Raw genomic sequence first — 17,604 nt, 5'->3', positions numbered from 1 at the left:
ATCTAGAACTCCTGATCTGAATAGAATGCTCTGTGGGTCTCTCCACTCTTTCATTAGGTATACCAATGCATTTCGTAGTTTAGGTGCTACAAAACAATTTGGGTTCGAGTTTCTTATTAAAAACCAACGCTGGTGGTAACATTAGACTGTAATGTCTACACGAAACCTTTTTTCTTGAAGTTCTAGAAGCACCCTAATTTTGAGGAAGTGACCTACTCTTAAAAATACGGTTACTGGTCCTTGATTTTGATAAAAGACGATTAATGTGGCATTTGTTATTGACCTACAGAAACAATTAATAAATTACCTAATTTAACTCCACATAGGGGTTCCCTCACAGTTTTTTAATTGAAAAGTATGACGTTTTTTCTGTTGCTAATCAGAAACCTGACCTTAATCGGCCCTTATGATGTACCAAAATGGCTCGAAGATTTATTTCGACCGAGAAGTATAACTAACAATATTAAGCATGTACCTACCTAAGTTATAGGTATATATTAATTATATTGCTACTTGTATGGCTTCATTACCTATATCGTAATTTATCTTATGGAATTTTCTTATAATATGTATTGTAATAAATAAGTTTCACTACAAAATGAATGAACCGATTAAAATGAAATTTTATACCAATTTGAATAGAGAATACCCATTGCAAATCAGGTAGGCTACCGAAATCATGTAAGTCTGATGACTATTTTTAAGAATTGAAGTCTCAATCTTATATTTAGCATTTACTTTCACAATCAGGAAACCAAATACATTTACTAAGTATTCCTGTCATGGCCCACCGAAGCCTGATAGTAACCGATAGAGCTCTCCAGGGGTCTATCCTTGCAGGAAACATTAACCACTACAATGATAACATGCTGATAAATTAACGGGGACTCAACGAAATTGTCTTGCTTATACTTACAATCGGGAATTAACCTAAAAATAATGAGATTTATTTATTTTTTCCCAAAAAGGAGGGGGGAAAATGCATAAGGCTTCAATAGTGCGCGATGTTTTTATTATAAACTAGCCGTTCCCCGGTACTAGAGCACGTAAGGGTTGGTCCTGCTTGTGATGCTGCTATAGGCATGATGGCAGCGTTAAACAAATGTGATTCTAATTGGTCCGCATTTTTATTTTCACAAAACATTAAATATTTACTAGCTCCCACTGGTCGTGGGTGAAACCGGGGAAAACCGTTAGTTGAGAAATACTACGTTTGGTCCATAAGACAATGAGTTCAATTTCTTTGCCATTAACACTCTTCATGACGAGCAACAAAGACCAACCGGTAGAAAATATACGTCACTTAATGATTGCTCTTAGGTAAGTAAACATTTGCATAAGAAGTGCATTTTTCCTCTATGATGACGTTGCGACGAGACGGCCTTTTCTAGAACATATTGCTCACCAGAGCGAGGGATATCCTGAATTCCTCTTACACATGACGTCTTGACGGTACCTCGAATGATCTGGTTAAGGGTACCTAACAGGTGTTATATGGACAATATTTATTTATTTATGAGTATGGAAGACTTACAGCTAAGTGCCATATAATATGATGTGTGATGATGATCATTGTGTGATTAACTGACAGCTAATCACAAGTCTTCACTTCTAAAACTAGTTGGTACATAATAAAAAAGAACAATGGAACAAACCAGAATCAAAATTTAGGATTAGAGTAGGTATAAGGGTTCTCGACCCACTGAACTGATTTTGAAAAATATTTGATTGACTTGCTTCCACCCGCTTCCCGTTGCCGGATGGTGACTGTCCTACATCCTTTGCCCGGGTCTAAGCTACCTCCCCTCTAATTTTCAGCTCAATCGGTCCAGCCATTCACGCGTGATGCCGTAGATTGTTTACCAGAGGCGGTTTTTATTTAGATGCCCCACATTACTTAAGATTCTAATGTAATTAGGTAAGGGAAACCTTTGTATTTAGGTACACAAACAAGAATTTTTCGTGAAAAAAGATAAAAGTAATATCGTTTTTCACGAAAAATCCTTCTGTCTCTTCTTAGCTTATTTTTTAGCTTAGGTAATGCGTTTTGTCAGAGAGGCAGTTGTCTCATACATAAGGATGACTTACAAATGCACTTCAAAAGACAATTACAAATACGTAAACAATATACGTAATGGGAATAGGGAAATATTTGTGAAAAAACGATCGACGACGATCCTTCGAGTAATTCATTTGGTCTTATCACTTTTTGAACGTTGATCCGGGGTCCCACTGTAAGCGGAAAATGCAGTGCTCGTCTTTCACGTAATATTTATTTGTAATGGAATCATTTATCGTAATGCATAATATTATGCTATGCGTCAATATCCGTATCGGAGTTTCCTTAAATGGGAATATTATAATGCAGGAATTAAGATATGATTATAAATCTTTTACCCACTTCTCTGTCCACGATGGAGAGACAATAGTAAAACAATCGGTTCGTATCACATATGACTCAAGGGACAGGGAAATTGTTAAGTATGTATTTTCTTATATCTTAGTTGTATCTAATTTATTATGCGGATAATACGTATCAAAAGAGGCAGTAAAGATTTTTCATTCTAATGTACATAATGTCATCATCTTCCGAGCCTTTTCCCAGCTATATTAGGGTCGGCTTCCAGTTTCACCGGATGCAGCTGAGTACCAGTGTTTTACAAGGAGCGACTATCTGACCTCCTCAACCCAGTTACCTGGGCAACCTAATACAGAATATGGTTGTCAGACTTGCTGGCTTCTGGGACCTAAAGTTTAACGTTCTTTAAAATGTACTTAGAAAGTACATACATATAAACTTAGAAAAGTTGCAGTGTCATACTTGAGCTGTCGCCACCACGACTTCTATTAATTTACATATATTATACTATTTAATTTACATAGTAGCTGTATATAAGTCTTTTACATAATCAGTTTCCTATCTATATTTGATTACATTAGTATTTCTTTTCTTAGTCTGGTCTTATTGTTTTAATATATATATCTTTATCAATTAGGTACGTATATGGAAAAGTACCGTCATTAGCATAGCGTGTTACTCAGACGCGCCGCGCGCAATCAGACCTCGCCTTACACAAACGTTTGCTATATAAACATAAAAGATCCTTCCTTGGTATTATTCAGCACAAGCTTCTACTGCAATTACCTTATTTATTTTATTAAACACCATTAATTTTTTTTCTATACGTATAAAAGATTTTTTTTGGCATTTGCCCGCGAAAATGTTGAAAGTGATTCTACTATCCTGTCTCTTAACTCTGTTTTTCGACTCTCATAACTGCTGGATCATAAACGATATAAATATAAAAATGTTATCGAGAAGTGCTATGAACAACGATGTTCTTGAAGATCAATTAGTCGACGAAACTACCATATCACAGAAAAATATCAATTTGATTTATCCCGGTAAGTCCATAATCAAGATTTTTAGAACCAACCGAACTCCCGCGTTTATACTTGAATTACAAGAAACTCATACAAAATAAAACTACTTTTACGTATTTTATCGCGGTTATATTAATATGATTAAATCCCGACGTTTCGGATCCTTTACAGCATCTATGGTCACGGGCAGACTAAGGTGTTGGTCGTCTTGATATTTTAGTTATTTAAATGTCTAATATTAGCCTAATGCGCGTTTTCACTATCAATCTCTTAACGTTTCCCTAACTAAGTGTCACTTAGAATAAGGGCTCCCCCAATAATAAAGGTTATAAGGGACACTTAAACTTTGGTGAAAACGAAATTCGTATTAAGCGTTCCCGAAATGTTCTTACTTCCCTGCTTCCCTAAATGGGCATTAGTGTCAGAAATCAATATGATACAAAATAATAAATATATGCTTACTTAGCTCATATTTATATCTACTTAATTACATTTATATTGGAAGTGTAATAATCTCCTAAGTGATTAAATAATAAGTAGGTACAAATGTTAGAGTTAACGTAATCTTTCTAATTTACTTTATAATATAAAAAAAACTCATTCTTGATATTTGTTACACCTAACATTCGGAAAATTTTATCGATATGCATAATTTGCATGCTGCGAGTTAATTTAATTAACTAATAACATTAGTACGGGCTAATGACAATCATAACAGCGTAGGTAGATCCCAAATGTTCGGAGAATATTCGAGAAGTTTTCTTTGTAATGTGATGATGATGTCCTCCTAGCCGGATAACGGCCATGGCGGCTGTTCTCTTATAATCAGATAATCTAGCTGCGTAGGACATATTATAGGGCACAAGACCTAGATACCAGAGACCTAGTGCTCAGTAGCCGCGCTTGCGACAACTAGACCAACGAGGCATTTTGAGTTTGACACCTTGTTGCCTACTCAATACCTAAGATAACACTTACGAAGTCACGATATTACTCACACATAAAGTTTCGCCCTCAACCACTAGTGATGAACCAGCGGCGGCCTCAAACAAGAACATCTGAAAATGAAAGAAATTGATTAAAGCGTGATTAAACCCCACTCCACTACGAAAATGATAAATCTTTAAAGTTTGAAAATGAAAGAAATTGAATTTCGGACTTTCAACCTCACAACTGCCTTTTTTTTAACGACGTCAAAAATCATCAAATGACCCCTCCCGCCGTGGGTTAGCAACGGTGAGGGAGTGTCAGACTCTTACTGACTAAAAACCGTCGTGTTCCGGCGTAGACCTTTTTTGTACCAAACCCAAATCTCACAAATGCCTTAAGAAATCAGGATATTACACGCTCTAGGTATAAATTGGCATACAAACAAAGGTTTTTAATCTTAATGCGTAGCCGGAACTTACAATTGTACTAAAAAACGCATCTAGAACAAGGAAATTCAGAGAATCGTCGACTCGGAACTAGTTTAATGGGAGGTTTTCTTCATAGAACTAAAAAAAATGATTCTAAGTACTCGGTAGATGGCGCTATACCTATTGCGTTTCTGGGCCCTTTTGAAATCTGTCCCATCGTTCAATAGATTCACAGATTTCTGCATAAATTGATTTTACAATCTCTTGGAACATTGGGATAAGAATCTGACTTCTTTTCTCCTATAATAAAATTGTTATTGCCTATTAAATTGTTGACGACATGATTGAACGTTTCGTTATACGACCTCAAAATTATATGACGTTGATAAGATATGACGCTCCTTTTCTTATAGTCACGGAAGCTAGGAAAATAATTAAACAAAAGAAAATCCCTCTAGATTTATGTTTACCATTTATGGAAATTTTTATTCGTTTTAAATTCTAGGAACGAAATGGTGTGGCGCCGGCAATATAGCAGATAATTATGATGACTTAGGGACTGAAAGAGAAGCAGATATATGTTGCCGGGACCATGACAACTGTCCTGACACCATACCTGGAGGGCAAACCAAGTATAATCTGACTAACGAAGTGTTTTATACCAGGTAATTGTTTAAGAACATAATGACTTACCTTTTAAAAGGCACGTATAAGATGCACAGACTTCATGTCCCAGATGGGCGCCAAAAACCCGCTTTGGGTGCCAATAAGAATATAAGTTCTTGCTATGTCCATCTCTATGTCTCCCTTCATTTTATTTTTAATTTTTACGTATTTTATTTTTCTTTTTGCTAATCGACATATATTAAGCAGTATCATCATCCTCATCCTCCGAGCCTTTTCCCAATCATGTTGGGGTCGGCTTCCAGTCTAACCGGATTCAGCTGAGTACCAGTGCTTTACAAGAAGCGACTGCCTATCTGACCTCCTCAACCCAGTTACCCAGGCAACCCGATACCCCTTGGTTAGACTGGTTATAAGCAGTATATTAACGTATTTAATTTTTTCAGTTTTTAGACAATGAATAAATCGTAGATTGAGAATAGGTATTAAATACCTCAAATGATTTTCAGATTGAGTTGCAAATGCGATAACAAATTCCTGAAATGTTTGCGATCAGCTAAAACGAAGACTGCTAAATACATCGGAATGATATACTTCAACGCATTGCAAACTAAATGCTTCAGGAACGACTATCCAGTTACCGAGTGCAAGAAACGAGGAGGGTATGTATTAGATTTATTTATTTACTAGCCGTTTTCCCGCGGTTTTACCCGCGTTCCGTGGCTGCTACTGGGATAAAATACAGCCCATGTTACTCGCAGGTAATATAGCTTTCTAATGGTGAAAGAATTAAAATTAAATAAAAGCAACATATAAAGAAAAATAACTATAAAACGAAGTTATGCTACACAAAATTATACGCAATATTATAATATAAATAAATACTTAAATAATATACTACATACTACTATATTACATTAAACGCCTTCCTCTCTTCTAACTATTTTGCTCTGCCCATCAGGGTCCATAATTGTGACTACCTCTATTATTTTATGTTTTCCACCAAATGTACATTATGGAATGCAATAAATGATATGATAAGAATATTTAAAATCGGTCGAGTAGATTTTGAGTTTATCCATTACAACCAAACAAACAAAGTTTTCCTCTTTATAATATTAGTATAGACTAGCTGATCCGGCCGTTTTCACCGGCATCCTTGGGTAATTTCTCCCCGTATTAGGATGAAACTTGCCCATATTCAGCGTAGACGTAGCCCAAATGGACGGACAATCTGACCAAGGTCGCCGGAAGCAGTGGATGAGGGTTGCTGAAGATCAACTGGTGAACCTTGGAGGAGGCTTTTGTCCAACAGTGGACGTCTTTCGACTGAAAGGATGAGGAATGTTCTTCCTATCGATTTGGTGTTTTAGGATAGTTTTAATACATGCATGAGCAGCAGCATGAGCGTGACACCTTTTGAATTTTGATTCTCTGATAGATCACTTCATGTGAGCGTTTGGAAAAAGACTTAAAGTAATAACATAATATTTATTGTGTATATTTCAGATGGCTCAACTCAAAATGTTTGGAATACTCTTACGATAAAACCGGTGAAAAGAAATACCAATGGTTTGAAGTGCCAGACTTTTAAAGAAGATACACCCTATCAATCGATATCAAGACAATATTTCAATAATATGTGTAAATTAATATACTAATTTATTATTCAATAGTACGGCAGCTCTAAATGAGAAAGCAACTAAATTAAAAACTAGTCAAAGATGCGTTATTTATTATATCTAAACGTTAAAAAGTTATGTTGTAAAAACGGACTAAACCTGAAACGGAACTTTCTACCCAGTGCCACGAAAATTGCGCTTGCACAATCTCTTTTATCTACTTCCTATCCTTGAATATGCCAATGCCAGCTATCTCGACCTCAGAGTGGACCAACTAGATAAACTTGAACGACTTCATAATGTAAATATGTGTATGTCTTGTTTATTTGCTTATACTTGTATATATACCGATTTAATCATTATTTGTACGTCGACTACCCGTAATCTATTCAAAATCATCTCCATCCAAAGGTTGTCTGTAAGAGATTGCTTTTGAGCGATAAGGCCTGTTGTACTCACACATATTTGTTTGTAATGTCCTTGTCTATGTTTGTTTTGGTGTACAATAAAGAATCTATCTAAACCTGTTAAAAGTTATTTCTGTAGAAAAACGGCCAAAGAGAGATAAAAGTTATGATGAGGACCTAAATATTTAAATAAATAAATGAGTTTTATTAAATTGTTCCTGTTTCCTTAACGTTTTATCATATTTGTATAAGCCTTAGTGATGCTAACTTTATTTATCATTCCTCTATAATTTTGATCTTGTTTACAAAACTGTGGGATGTGATTGAATGAAATAATTTGTAAAATTATATAGATTTTACAATAATTAAAGAAGCTGTATTCGTAAGACGTCGAAAAGCCCTTCTCCTTTGACATAAAATAAAAATATTTTGAGTGACATAAGGCACAATCTTAGTACCGAACATTTGGAGCAGTACCTACCTGATTGTTATTGAAATTAAATATTAAATTGGTAATGTACGCTGAAATTGCATTTAATTTGGTAATAAAACTCAAAAAAATCCATTTCGTTACATTTAATCTTCAAACCATAATGAGTAGCCGGAATTTACAGTTGTATGAAAAACACATCTTTAACGAGGAACTGCAGAGAATCGATGAATCGGAACTTGTTTCATAGAAAAAAAATCGATTCACAATCGACACGCGAATAATGATCAGCTGAATTTATAAGTAGATGGATAGGTACTTGTACTTTAAAACATCTGGTTTTAGTAGGTATAATATTATTTCCTGCTTTGTTTAGTTTGATGTATAAGCTAGGGTATGATCTCCTAGCCTTAATCAGAAATAAAACGTCAATTCGTATCACAATAACTTCTTGTATTCACTTTTAAAACACAATTTAATATCAATCGTAAGAAAACATAGTTTATCAGTCCACCAAGGAAGCGCATGTAAAGCGCGCGCTCTAACTGTCAAAATCTCTTTTTAGTGTTGTCCTCACAGTAGAGGTAGTGTTGTCCGTATAAAACTAAAATGATTTAGTATACTTCGGTAAATATAGTATAGTTCCTTAATGTATGAAAAGAGAATATAACATACAGAACAACACAGGATAATATTAGTCTAACATTCGGCCATTCTGACCACTAAGTTTGTCCTCAAACTTCTCAAAGTCAAAGTCAAATCATTTATTTCATTTAGGCCTTTACAAGCACTTATGGACTTCAAAACCATAACTAAGTTTGATTCTAGTTGCCCATTCCAAAAGTAGCTTCCTATGGAGAAGAACGGGCAAGAAACTCCATGGTTACTCTTTTTAAAAATAATATAGTATTACAATTTGTATGTATTGATACATACAGTAAAAGCATGCGAAGATCATGTAGAATCGCAAAGACAAATGAGAGTAAAGTGACAATTAAAATGCTACATGGTGTTCACATTTACAAATTGGTTTATATTTTGGTACAAAGTTAAAGGTCAAAGTCAAGGGGTTATTCGCCAGCAAGAATTCATGACTATGCCACCTTTACAGAGCTGCGTTCCTAGGACTGCCTCGAGGCCTTCACTCTTACTGGAGCCATCCACGCCTTCCAGCCAATCTAAACTCACGACATCTGCATTTGACCCCTCACCGCAAAGCCAAGAGGATGTCCACCAACAAGGCTTCACGATCGTGCCAACCTTCCAGAGTCGTATCTTTAACTAGGACGGACTGCATCGTGGCCTTCACTCCAACTGGAGCCATCCACGCCTTCCAGCCAATCTCAACTCACGACATCTGCATTTGACCCCTCACCGCAAAGCCAAGAGGATGTCCACCAACAAGGCTTCACGATCGTGCCAACCTTCCAGAGTCGTATCTTTAACTAGGACGGACTGCATCGTGGCCTTCACTCCAACTGGAGCCATCCACGCCTTCCAGCCAATCTCAACTCACGACATCTGCATTTGACCCCTCACCGCAAAGCCAAGAGGATGTCCACCAACAAGGCTTCACGATCGTGCCAACCTTCCAGAGTCGTATCTTTAACTAGGACGGACTGCATCGTGGCCTTCACTCCAACTGGAGCCATCCACGCCTTCCAGCCAATCTCAACTCACGACATCTGCATTTGACCCCTCACCGCAAAGCCAAGAGGATGTCCACCAACAAGGCTTCACGATCGTGCCAACCTTCCAGAGTCGTATCTTTAACTAGGACGGACTGCATCGTGGCCTTCACTCCAACTGGAGCCATCCACGCCTTCCAGCCAATCTCAACTCACGACATCTGCATTTGACCCCTTACCGCAAAGCCAAGAGGATATCCACCAACAAGGCTTCACGATCGTGCCAACCTTCCAGAGTCGTATCTTTAACTAGGACTGCATCGTGGCCTTCACTCCAACTGGAGCCATCCACGCCTTCCAGCCATCTCTAACTATGACTGCATCGTGGCCTTCACTCCAACTGGAGCCATCCACGCCTTCCAGCCATGCTAACAAATCGTCAACAATATAATTGCATAAACTCTCACTACGATAAACAATTTCTGCGAATATTTTCATTTCATTTCATTTTGAATCCAAACTGTGACTTGTGTACATTGCCATTTTAACAAATTGGCAACCATATACTTGTACAAATTCTTACTACGGTAAACAACTTCACGTCTAGTATTTGGACTTGTATACTTTATCAAAACATTCAAGTTTAACAGAGTAAGTTAATCTTACTATCACTGTGACTGCAACGAGGAATTCACTCCTATTTGGAGCTATCTACGTCTTCTAGTCATGTTAACAAATTGACATCAAGATCCTTCTATCAAGTCTCTCGACTTATGTACCTTATCAATACATTCAAATTTAACCATGACAAGTCAACATCAACATATTGGCATCTATATACTTATATATTTTCCTATTTAAATAATCGACTTGTTTTATATCCAGTCTTTGGATTTATTTCTTTATAAATACATTCAAATTCAACCATTACAAGTAAACATCAACATATTGGCATCTATATACTTATATCATATCCTATTTCAATAATCAACTTTATTTATATCCAGTCTCTGGATCTATATTCTTTATAAATACATTCAAATTCAACCATTTCAAGTCAACATCAACATATTGGCATCTATATACTTATGTCATTTCCTATTTCAATAATCGACATGTTTTATATCCAGTCTCTGGATTTATTTCTTTATAAATACATTCAAATTCAACGATTACAAGTCAACATCAACATTTTGACATCAATATACTTTTATCATTCCCCATTAAATAAACAATTCTCTATATCCAGTCTCCGGACTTGTGTAGGTACCTTACCAATACATTCAAATTCAAGCAATACAAGTCAAAATCAACATATTGACATGAATTCATTTATATAGTTCCCCATCAAGTAAACAATTCCTTATATCCAGTCTCGGTTCTTATCTTACACATACTTTATCAATACATTCAAATTTCAATATTACAAGTCAATATGAACATATCGACGACAACATACTTATGTATATCACTAAATAAACTAAAGTCACAAACAAATATCATTAAATAAAGAATCCTATGTATCCAGTCTCTGGATTTGTGTACCTCATTCAAATTCAAGCAGTACAAGTCAACATCACCATATTGGCATCAAAATACTTATATCATTTCTTATTTCAATAGAAAACTTCTATTATACAAAGTCTCTGAACTTATGTTCCTTATTAACACATTAAAATTTATCACTATCATAATTCAAAGTGCAAATCAGTATTTACACATTGCTTCTGCTTATATAATTCTCATTACAGTAAACAACTTCTTTCTATCCAGTACCTGGACTACTGTACATTAACAATACAATATACAATTTCTTAATATCCAGCCTTAGATTCATAAACTGCGTCACTACACTTGTATTGATCTTCAATACAATATACAATTGCTTAATATCCTGTCTTATTTTATATACTTCACAATTACACTTTATTGGCACAATATATACAATTTATTTTTTAAGGACTTAGTTTCGAAGAATTGAGAGCTATGAAAAATATACACAGCTTTTTAAGTAGGTATGTGTCAATGAAGATCTCTATAAATATTGATTAATAATATTATCACAAGCGGCTCCTTACACAAAACCGTCCTTACACAATTCCTTCCGTGTATTAAATTCAGAATCATAAATGACTCGTAATTGTCAATATCCTCAAACTGGACAATATACAAATCTCTCAATTTATTACATCTTCTATCTCCGACTACAATATATATGTATACATATTTTATCTCGTTTAGTATCCATTAATCATCAATATGATCAAAGTAGCTAATGCAAATTCTTTAGTCAGTTTCTCTGCCCATCTCTTATTTATATTCGTTATCTCACAACTAGTACAATATATCTTGTCTATTCAATACTCAATTCTTTATTAGCATTCCAGTCGCTAGTTTTAATAATTAACAACATAATAAAATGAGAAATGTACAAGTAATTACATTTTCTCTGTCCATCTCTTATTTGTATTAGAGCAATGCCTATGGTTGAACTAAATCAATACATGTCTTCTATTATTATTATTTAACAACACAATCAAACTCAATCAGACCACTACAAGTTACAATTGTTACAACATTACAATTGTTTCTGTTAATCCTTATTGTAGTGGTTAAAATATATAAATACATAATATCCATTTTCTTCCTCGAGTCGTTTGTTTTCAGCAACAAACAATAGAACCAGCTAAAACAGTACATAGTGCATACCTTCCAACCTATGAACTTATCAAAAGTTTATTTATGTAGTCTTATTTCAATAATTCAACAATACAACCAAACTGAATTAGTATGAATCTTTCAATTCATTTCACATCTCAATACAGAGGCTCGTAAGAATTAATAACAGATAATCAAGGTAAAAATTGTACAAATCTTTAATTTATTCATTCAATTTTCTTCGTCTGGTATTGTTTTATTAATTAACAATTCATTAAAATCACTACACTTCTCAATTTAAGCTTTTCTTTTTAGTTAATACCATTTAATCAAATTATAACTCTACAAGTTGTAAAGCGTGAGTGGAAAAGCTTTCTGCTCCTTCGGAACTATATCCCTGATGAGGGATACGAAAGCAGAATTGAAGGTGGTGGCGTAGAAACAATTTTAATACAAACAAAGTGACAACAAAGTACCCCTGAGCCTAGTTTAACTCATGGTTCTTTATTTATGGTGCCTTAAAGTATTGCCTTCTTTAGCTGTGCCCTAACAGGGCCTATAATGGTACCTACTTAGTTTTAAGCCTCTTCAACATCTATTGTAACATTATGGAATGCAAATAAATATATATGAATATAAACATAACCAGATGTCATCATCTTTAAATATAAGTTCCAATCACCATATAAATTGTTCTTTATCAGTCAGTTTTTTTTCAATTAATGGTTCAAAACTAATAAATACTAAGCAATGCTCTTTCTTAGTTGTTGACTGTAAAACACTTGTGGTTGTACTTACTGACTTGTTAAAGATGTTGTTGACACCCCACTGAATTCACTCCTCTGATCCTCCACAATCTTGGTTTCTATTTTATAAGTGGTCAGAATAGACTCACAACATCAATCAAGAAAATCATCATAAACTGTACATGTAATTTTCTGTGAGAGAAAGTCTAACATACAATATGTGCTGAAATTTAGTCTCAGAATAAAATGTCTTACCTCCCAGGAAATTACAAGATTTCCTGTCATAAAGAGAGTATAGAGAGAAATGTTAACTCGTATTGTTACCATCCATAAAAGTTCAGGTTCAGTTTATTTATAATAATCTATATGTTTTACTGAGTGCCCTGGTATGCATTCAACTTTTTAATGGGTTAGGACAAATTACTTATTAATTGCCTAGTCTTTTATTCTTTAACTGTCTCACATACTTCTTTTTCAGTATGGTATAATGTATTCTGATGGTATAGCTCCTGTGTAGTATCAGACAATTTTATGTATAACTAATGTTGTTTTGTTCCAACTCAAACCTATCTCTTATTGACCCAATTTATAATATTCATTTATTAAGTTAATAATATATAGACTGCTTTCGATTCAGATTTCAAAGCCGAAATTTCTTTATTTTGTATTTATTTGATTCTAGTATACATATCTTTAAGCAATTCGGGTTATTTTTAATGGTTGAGAAAACTGGTCTCAGCATCAAGTGGTGGATTCCAAATTAAAATGAAATCTTTCAAAAAGAACATATCTGATCTGGCTACTCAGATTACTGACACTACTGAGTTATATTTTCTTCTGATTAATTGACACTACTGATTTATATTTATTTATTATGCTTCAGTCTGTAAAATCCTTTAAGTAAATAATATTTACTACAATTGCTGCATCTTTACTGTGATTAAACTATCCTTAATGTGTTACAGTCCTATAATGTACCTGTTAGCTGTAATATCATCCAACATTCAGATAGAATAAGCAGTTTAACTTTTTCTAGGTGAGGCAATTTACAGTTAATAATATGGAAAAGATCATTTAAAAAGATTACCATTTTTATAATTTTCACTTTAGATACTCTTTAAAATAATAACAAGCAATGATATTTGCTTGGAATGAAGTTTTACTTAACAATGATGTATGTTATTGGCAGTACCAAGATATTGGTAAAACATACTTACTGTCTGAAACATACCGGCTTGAAGCATTTAGTTTCATAGTTACTTTATTAATAAAAACCAGTTTAGTGTTTATAGTACTTTAAAGTATTTGATTATCCATTATTAATACCTGTTATCACCACTTTGGATGTACATAGAATAATCAAGAGCTGTGTCGCACGGTTTTTGTTGGTTGTCAATTAACCACTTTATTTTCTACCTCTATTTGTAAGTGATTATGACTATTTCAATTTTAATTATTGTAATATTGGCTTTATATCATGAATATCCTATTGTTATATCCTATTTACTTATTTTTATAGGTACTTCCTTTGTCTATTTCAGTAATGTATGTAAATAATGCATTAACACCAAATCGTTTGGCCATCATCCCCATGAACTATGCAATTAGCTTTACTTGCTTTATTTACTCTTTTCTCATGAATATTTTATGTATTCAATGTGTAGCAAAAATAACACCATACATAATTACTCAGGATATAAATGTTTACCTCAGAGTATCTGTCATGTTCCCAGCTGGTTTATGGATGTCTAATGAAATATATTGTTGTACATTTACTCACCTTAAAAATGTATGCATCAAATAGATCAATAGCAAACACTGTTCACATCCATGTAAAACTACACTTATGTGCTAAATTATATTTTGAATGGCACCCATTATGTACAACAAAATATCTATAACCTAGAGAAAACTCAGTACCGAAGCTCTGAAATGTCAGCTCAAATAGTTTTTAGTATATAGAGCTAAATGTTTCTGGTTTTATATTTGTATGCCATGACAAGTGGCAAACATGTTTTAAGCACATACCTTTAATAATTGTATTATCCTACATGCATGCACCTGCGTGTGTATGCATGTATACACATGTTTGGGCAATTAAATGATTGTTTTCTATTCCATGGATTAATTGGAATGAGAAAAAAAAAATATTAATGCTTATACCTGATTGTCCAATGTCTCGGGTACCTGTTGCATCGCGGCGGAGAAGGTGTCTAATCGCCATCAGGCGTAGTGTGTGTCAAGCAGTAATCTACACACAAGAATCTTGTCTGGTTGTGGTTGACCATGTCGCTTTGTTCTCCTTGAGTAGATAAGTCCTTGATACATTATTGCGGTTGAGCAATCAGTGCTGTGGTCATCTCGTCTTCGTTTAAGTGTTTCGCATAGTGTGGCGTGATCATTAATTTTATTGTATTCGGAGCATTCGCGCCCCATTGGTAATTAGGCGTTTTCTGTTCTTCCCGCTTCTGATATAAGCTAGGGTATGATCTCCTAGCCTTAATCAGAAATAAAACGTCAATTCGTATCACAATAACTTCTTGTATTCACTTTTAAAACACAATTTAATATCAATCGTAAGAAAACATAGTTTATCAGTCCACCAAGAAAGCGCATGTAAAGCGCGCGCTCTAACTGTCAAAATCTCTTTTTAGTGTTGTCCTCACAGTAGAGGTAGTGTTGTCCGTATAAAACTAAAATGATTTAGTATACTTCGGTAAATATAGTATAGTTCCTTAATGTATGAAAAGAGAATATAACATACAGAACAACACAGGATAATATTAGTCTAACAGATGCGGTTTCCATCCAATCGGATTGTGTTTTTTGTTCAAAGATTTTTCAACGTGTATGCTACGTTGAGGACCGATAGAGTAATTTCAGTTTTTAGGGTTCCGTACCCAAAGGGTAAAACGGGACCCTATTGTTTTCGCTCCTCTGTTCGTCCGTCCGTCTGTCACCAGGCTGTATCTCATGAACCGTGATAGTTAGAGAGTTGAAATTTTCATAGATGAGGTATTTCTGTTGCCGCTTTAATAACAAATATTGAAAACAAGAACAAAATAAATATTTTGGGGGGCTCCCATACAACAAACGTGATTTTTAAATAATGGTACGGAACCCTTCTTGCGCGAGTCCGACTCGCACTTGGCCGGTTTTTTATTTGTTTTTTCTTCGTATTCTAGGAACCAAATGGTGCGGTCCCGGTGATATATCAGATAGTTATAATGACTTAGGGACTGAAAGAGAAGCAGATATGTGTTGTAGAGACCATGACAAATGTCCTGACTTCATACATGGAGGAGAAACCAAGTATGATCTGACTAATGACGGGTTTTATACCAGGTAATTTTGGGTTTATGTTTATAGGTTTATAAAAAGATTTACTTATTGTTAGGCGCTTTTATGACATGCAGTCTTCCTGTCCCAGTAGGGCGTCAAAAACCTAAGCTGGGTGCCAAAATCCTACATTGGGTGCCAGTAATGATATCCCTTCTGGGCGCCACAAATATATCAACACTAAAAAAGCATTTTTACCGTGACAAAGAAGAATATCCATATATTGCAATGTTACACATGTATGCGACTGCCTCGTTGGCCTAGTGGTCGCGAGCGCGGCTGCTGTACCCGAGGTCTCGGGTTCGATTCCCGGGTCGGGCCGAAATCACTTTGTGGGTTTTCTTAAACTTTCACATAGCAGCCCGTAGTCTGGAAGTTGGTGATTGATTCACCCGTGCATCGGAGAGCACGTAAATGTCGGTCCTGCGCCTGATCTCTTTCCGGTCGTGTCGGATTGCCGTCCCATCGGGTTATGAGAGTGAAGGAATAGGGAGTGCACCTGTGTCTGCGCAAATGCTCGAGCACTATAATATGTCCTGCGCAGCTGATCTCCTTAAATGAGAACAGCCGCCGTGGCCGAAATCGGCCGTGGACGCCATTACCATTATTACTCATGCATGATTTTTTGTGCACGATTTGCAGGTCAAGTTGCAAATGCGATAGCCAATTCCTGAAATGTTTGCGAACAGCCAATACGATGACGGCAACGGAAGTCGGAATCATATACTCCAACCTACCGCAAGCTAAATGCTTCAAGGAAGACTATCCAGTCACTGGGTGTAAGAAACGAGGAGGGTATGTATAGATTAATTTATTTCCACGCGGTTTTATCCGCATCCTGGGGAAACTAATTATCGTACCGGAATAAAACATAGCCCATGTTCAGCGCAAATAGTGTAGCTTCATAACAGTGAAAGAATTATTTGAATCGATTCAGTAGTTCCGGAGCCTATTCGATTCAAACAAACAATCAAATCTTTGCGCGCTCTTAACACCGTATGAATTTTGATAAAATTAGGTTTCTCTTCATGTGAGCATTTAGAACAAGATTGAAAGTAATGTAATATTTTTTTATGTATATTTCAGATTTTTGAACACAAAATGTTTGGAATACTCTTATGATAAAACCGGTGAAAAGACTTACCAATGGTTTGATGTGCCAGACTTTTGAAGAAGATAAACGTTTGCCAATCGATATCAGTATATCAATATTGCAGTTATAAGTGTAAACTAACATACTAATTTATTATTCAATATTAGGAGATTACCCTAAGGGATTAACTCCATGTATTTATTTTATGCTGTCCTGTATCGTATTTGTGTAACTCTTAGTGTTACTTACTTTTTTTCATTCCTCTGTCATTTTGATCTTGTTTGCCAAACTGTGTGATGTGATTTAATGAATTAA

General features: G+C 35.1%; 2 protein-coding genes and 1 long non-coding RNA gene across 3 annotated transcripts; 2 read left to right on the top strand and 1 right to left on the bottom strand.

The window, feature by feature from the left end:
* The first annotated feature begins 3,107 nt into the window (after positions 1 to 3,107).
* On the top strand, positions 3,108 to 7,607 carry LOC110375614 (phospholipase A2). Its single transcript, XM_021333791.3, has 4 exons — positions 3,108 to 3,405; positions 5,248 to 5,407; positions 5,876 to 6,028; positions 6,876 to 7,607. The coding sequence occupies exons 1-4, from the start codon at positions 3,222 to 3,224 to the stop codon at positions 6,958 to 6,960; spliced, it is 582 nt and encodes a 193-aa protein (XP_021189466.2). The 5' UTR covers positions 3,108 to 3,221; the 3' UTR covers positions 6,961 to 7,607.
* Positions 7,608 to 8,261: 654 nt separating this feature from the next.
* LOC126055874 (uncharacterized) lies at positions 8,262 to 15,645 on the bottom strand. The gene is made up of 2 exons (XR_010277589.1): positions 9,870 to 15,645; positions 8,262 to 9,807 (listed from the first exon to the last, which is right to left on the bottom strand). It is a non-coding gene; the product is annotated as an uncharacterized LOC126055874 (long non-coding RNA).
* Positions 15,646 to 15,720: 75 nt separating this feature from the next.
* LOC126055209 (uncharacterized) lies at positions 15,721 to 17,548 on the top strand. The gene is made up of 3 exons (XM_064040601.1): positions 15,721 to 16,202; positions 16,274 to 16,337; positions 16,693 to 17,548. The coding sequence occupies exons 1-3, from the start codon at positions 15,967 to 15,969 to the stop codon at positions 16,999 to 17,001; spliced, it is 609 nt and encodes a 202-aa protein (XP_063896671.1). The 5' UTR covers positions 15,721 to 15,966; the 3' UTR covers positions 17,002 to 17,548.
* The last annotated feature ends 56 nt before the right edge of the window (positions 17,549 to 17,604 follow it).

Source organism: Helicoverpa armigera, chromosome 22 (genome assembly GCF_030705265.1).
Source record: "Helicoverpa armigera isolate CAAS_96S chromosome 22, ASM3070526v1, whole genome shotgun sequence".
Lineage (NCBI taxonomy): Eukaryota > Metazoa > Arthropoda > Insecta > Lepidoptera > Noctuidae > Helicoverpa > Helicoverpa armigera.
Note: the sequence above shows the minus strand (reverse complement) of the source record. Positions and strands in the feature narration are given on the sequence as shown.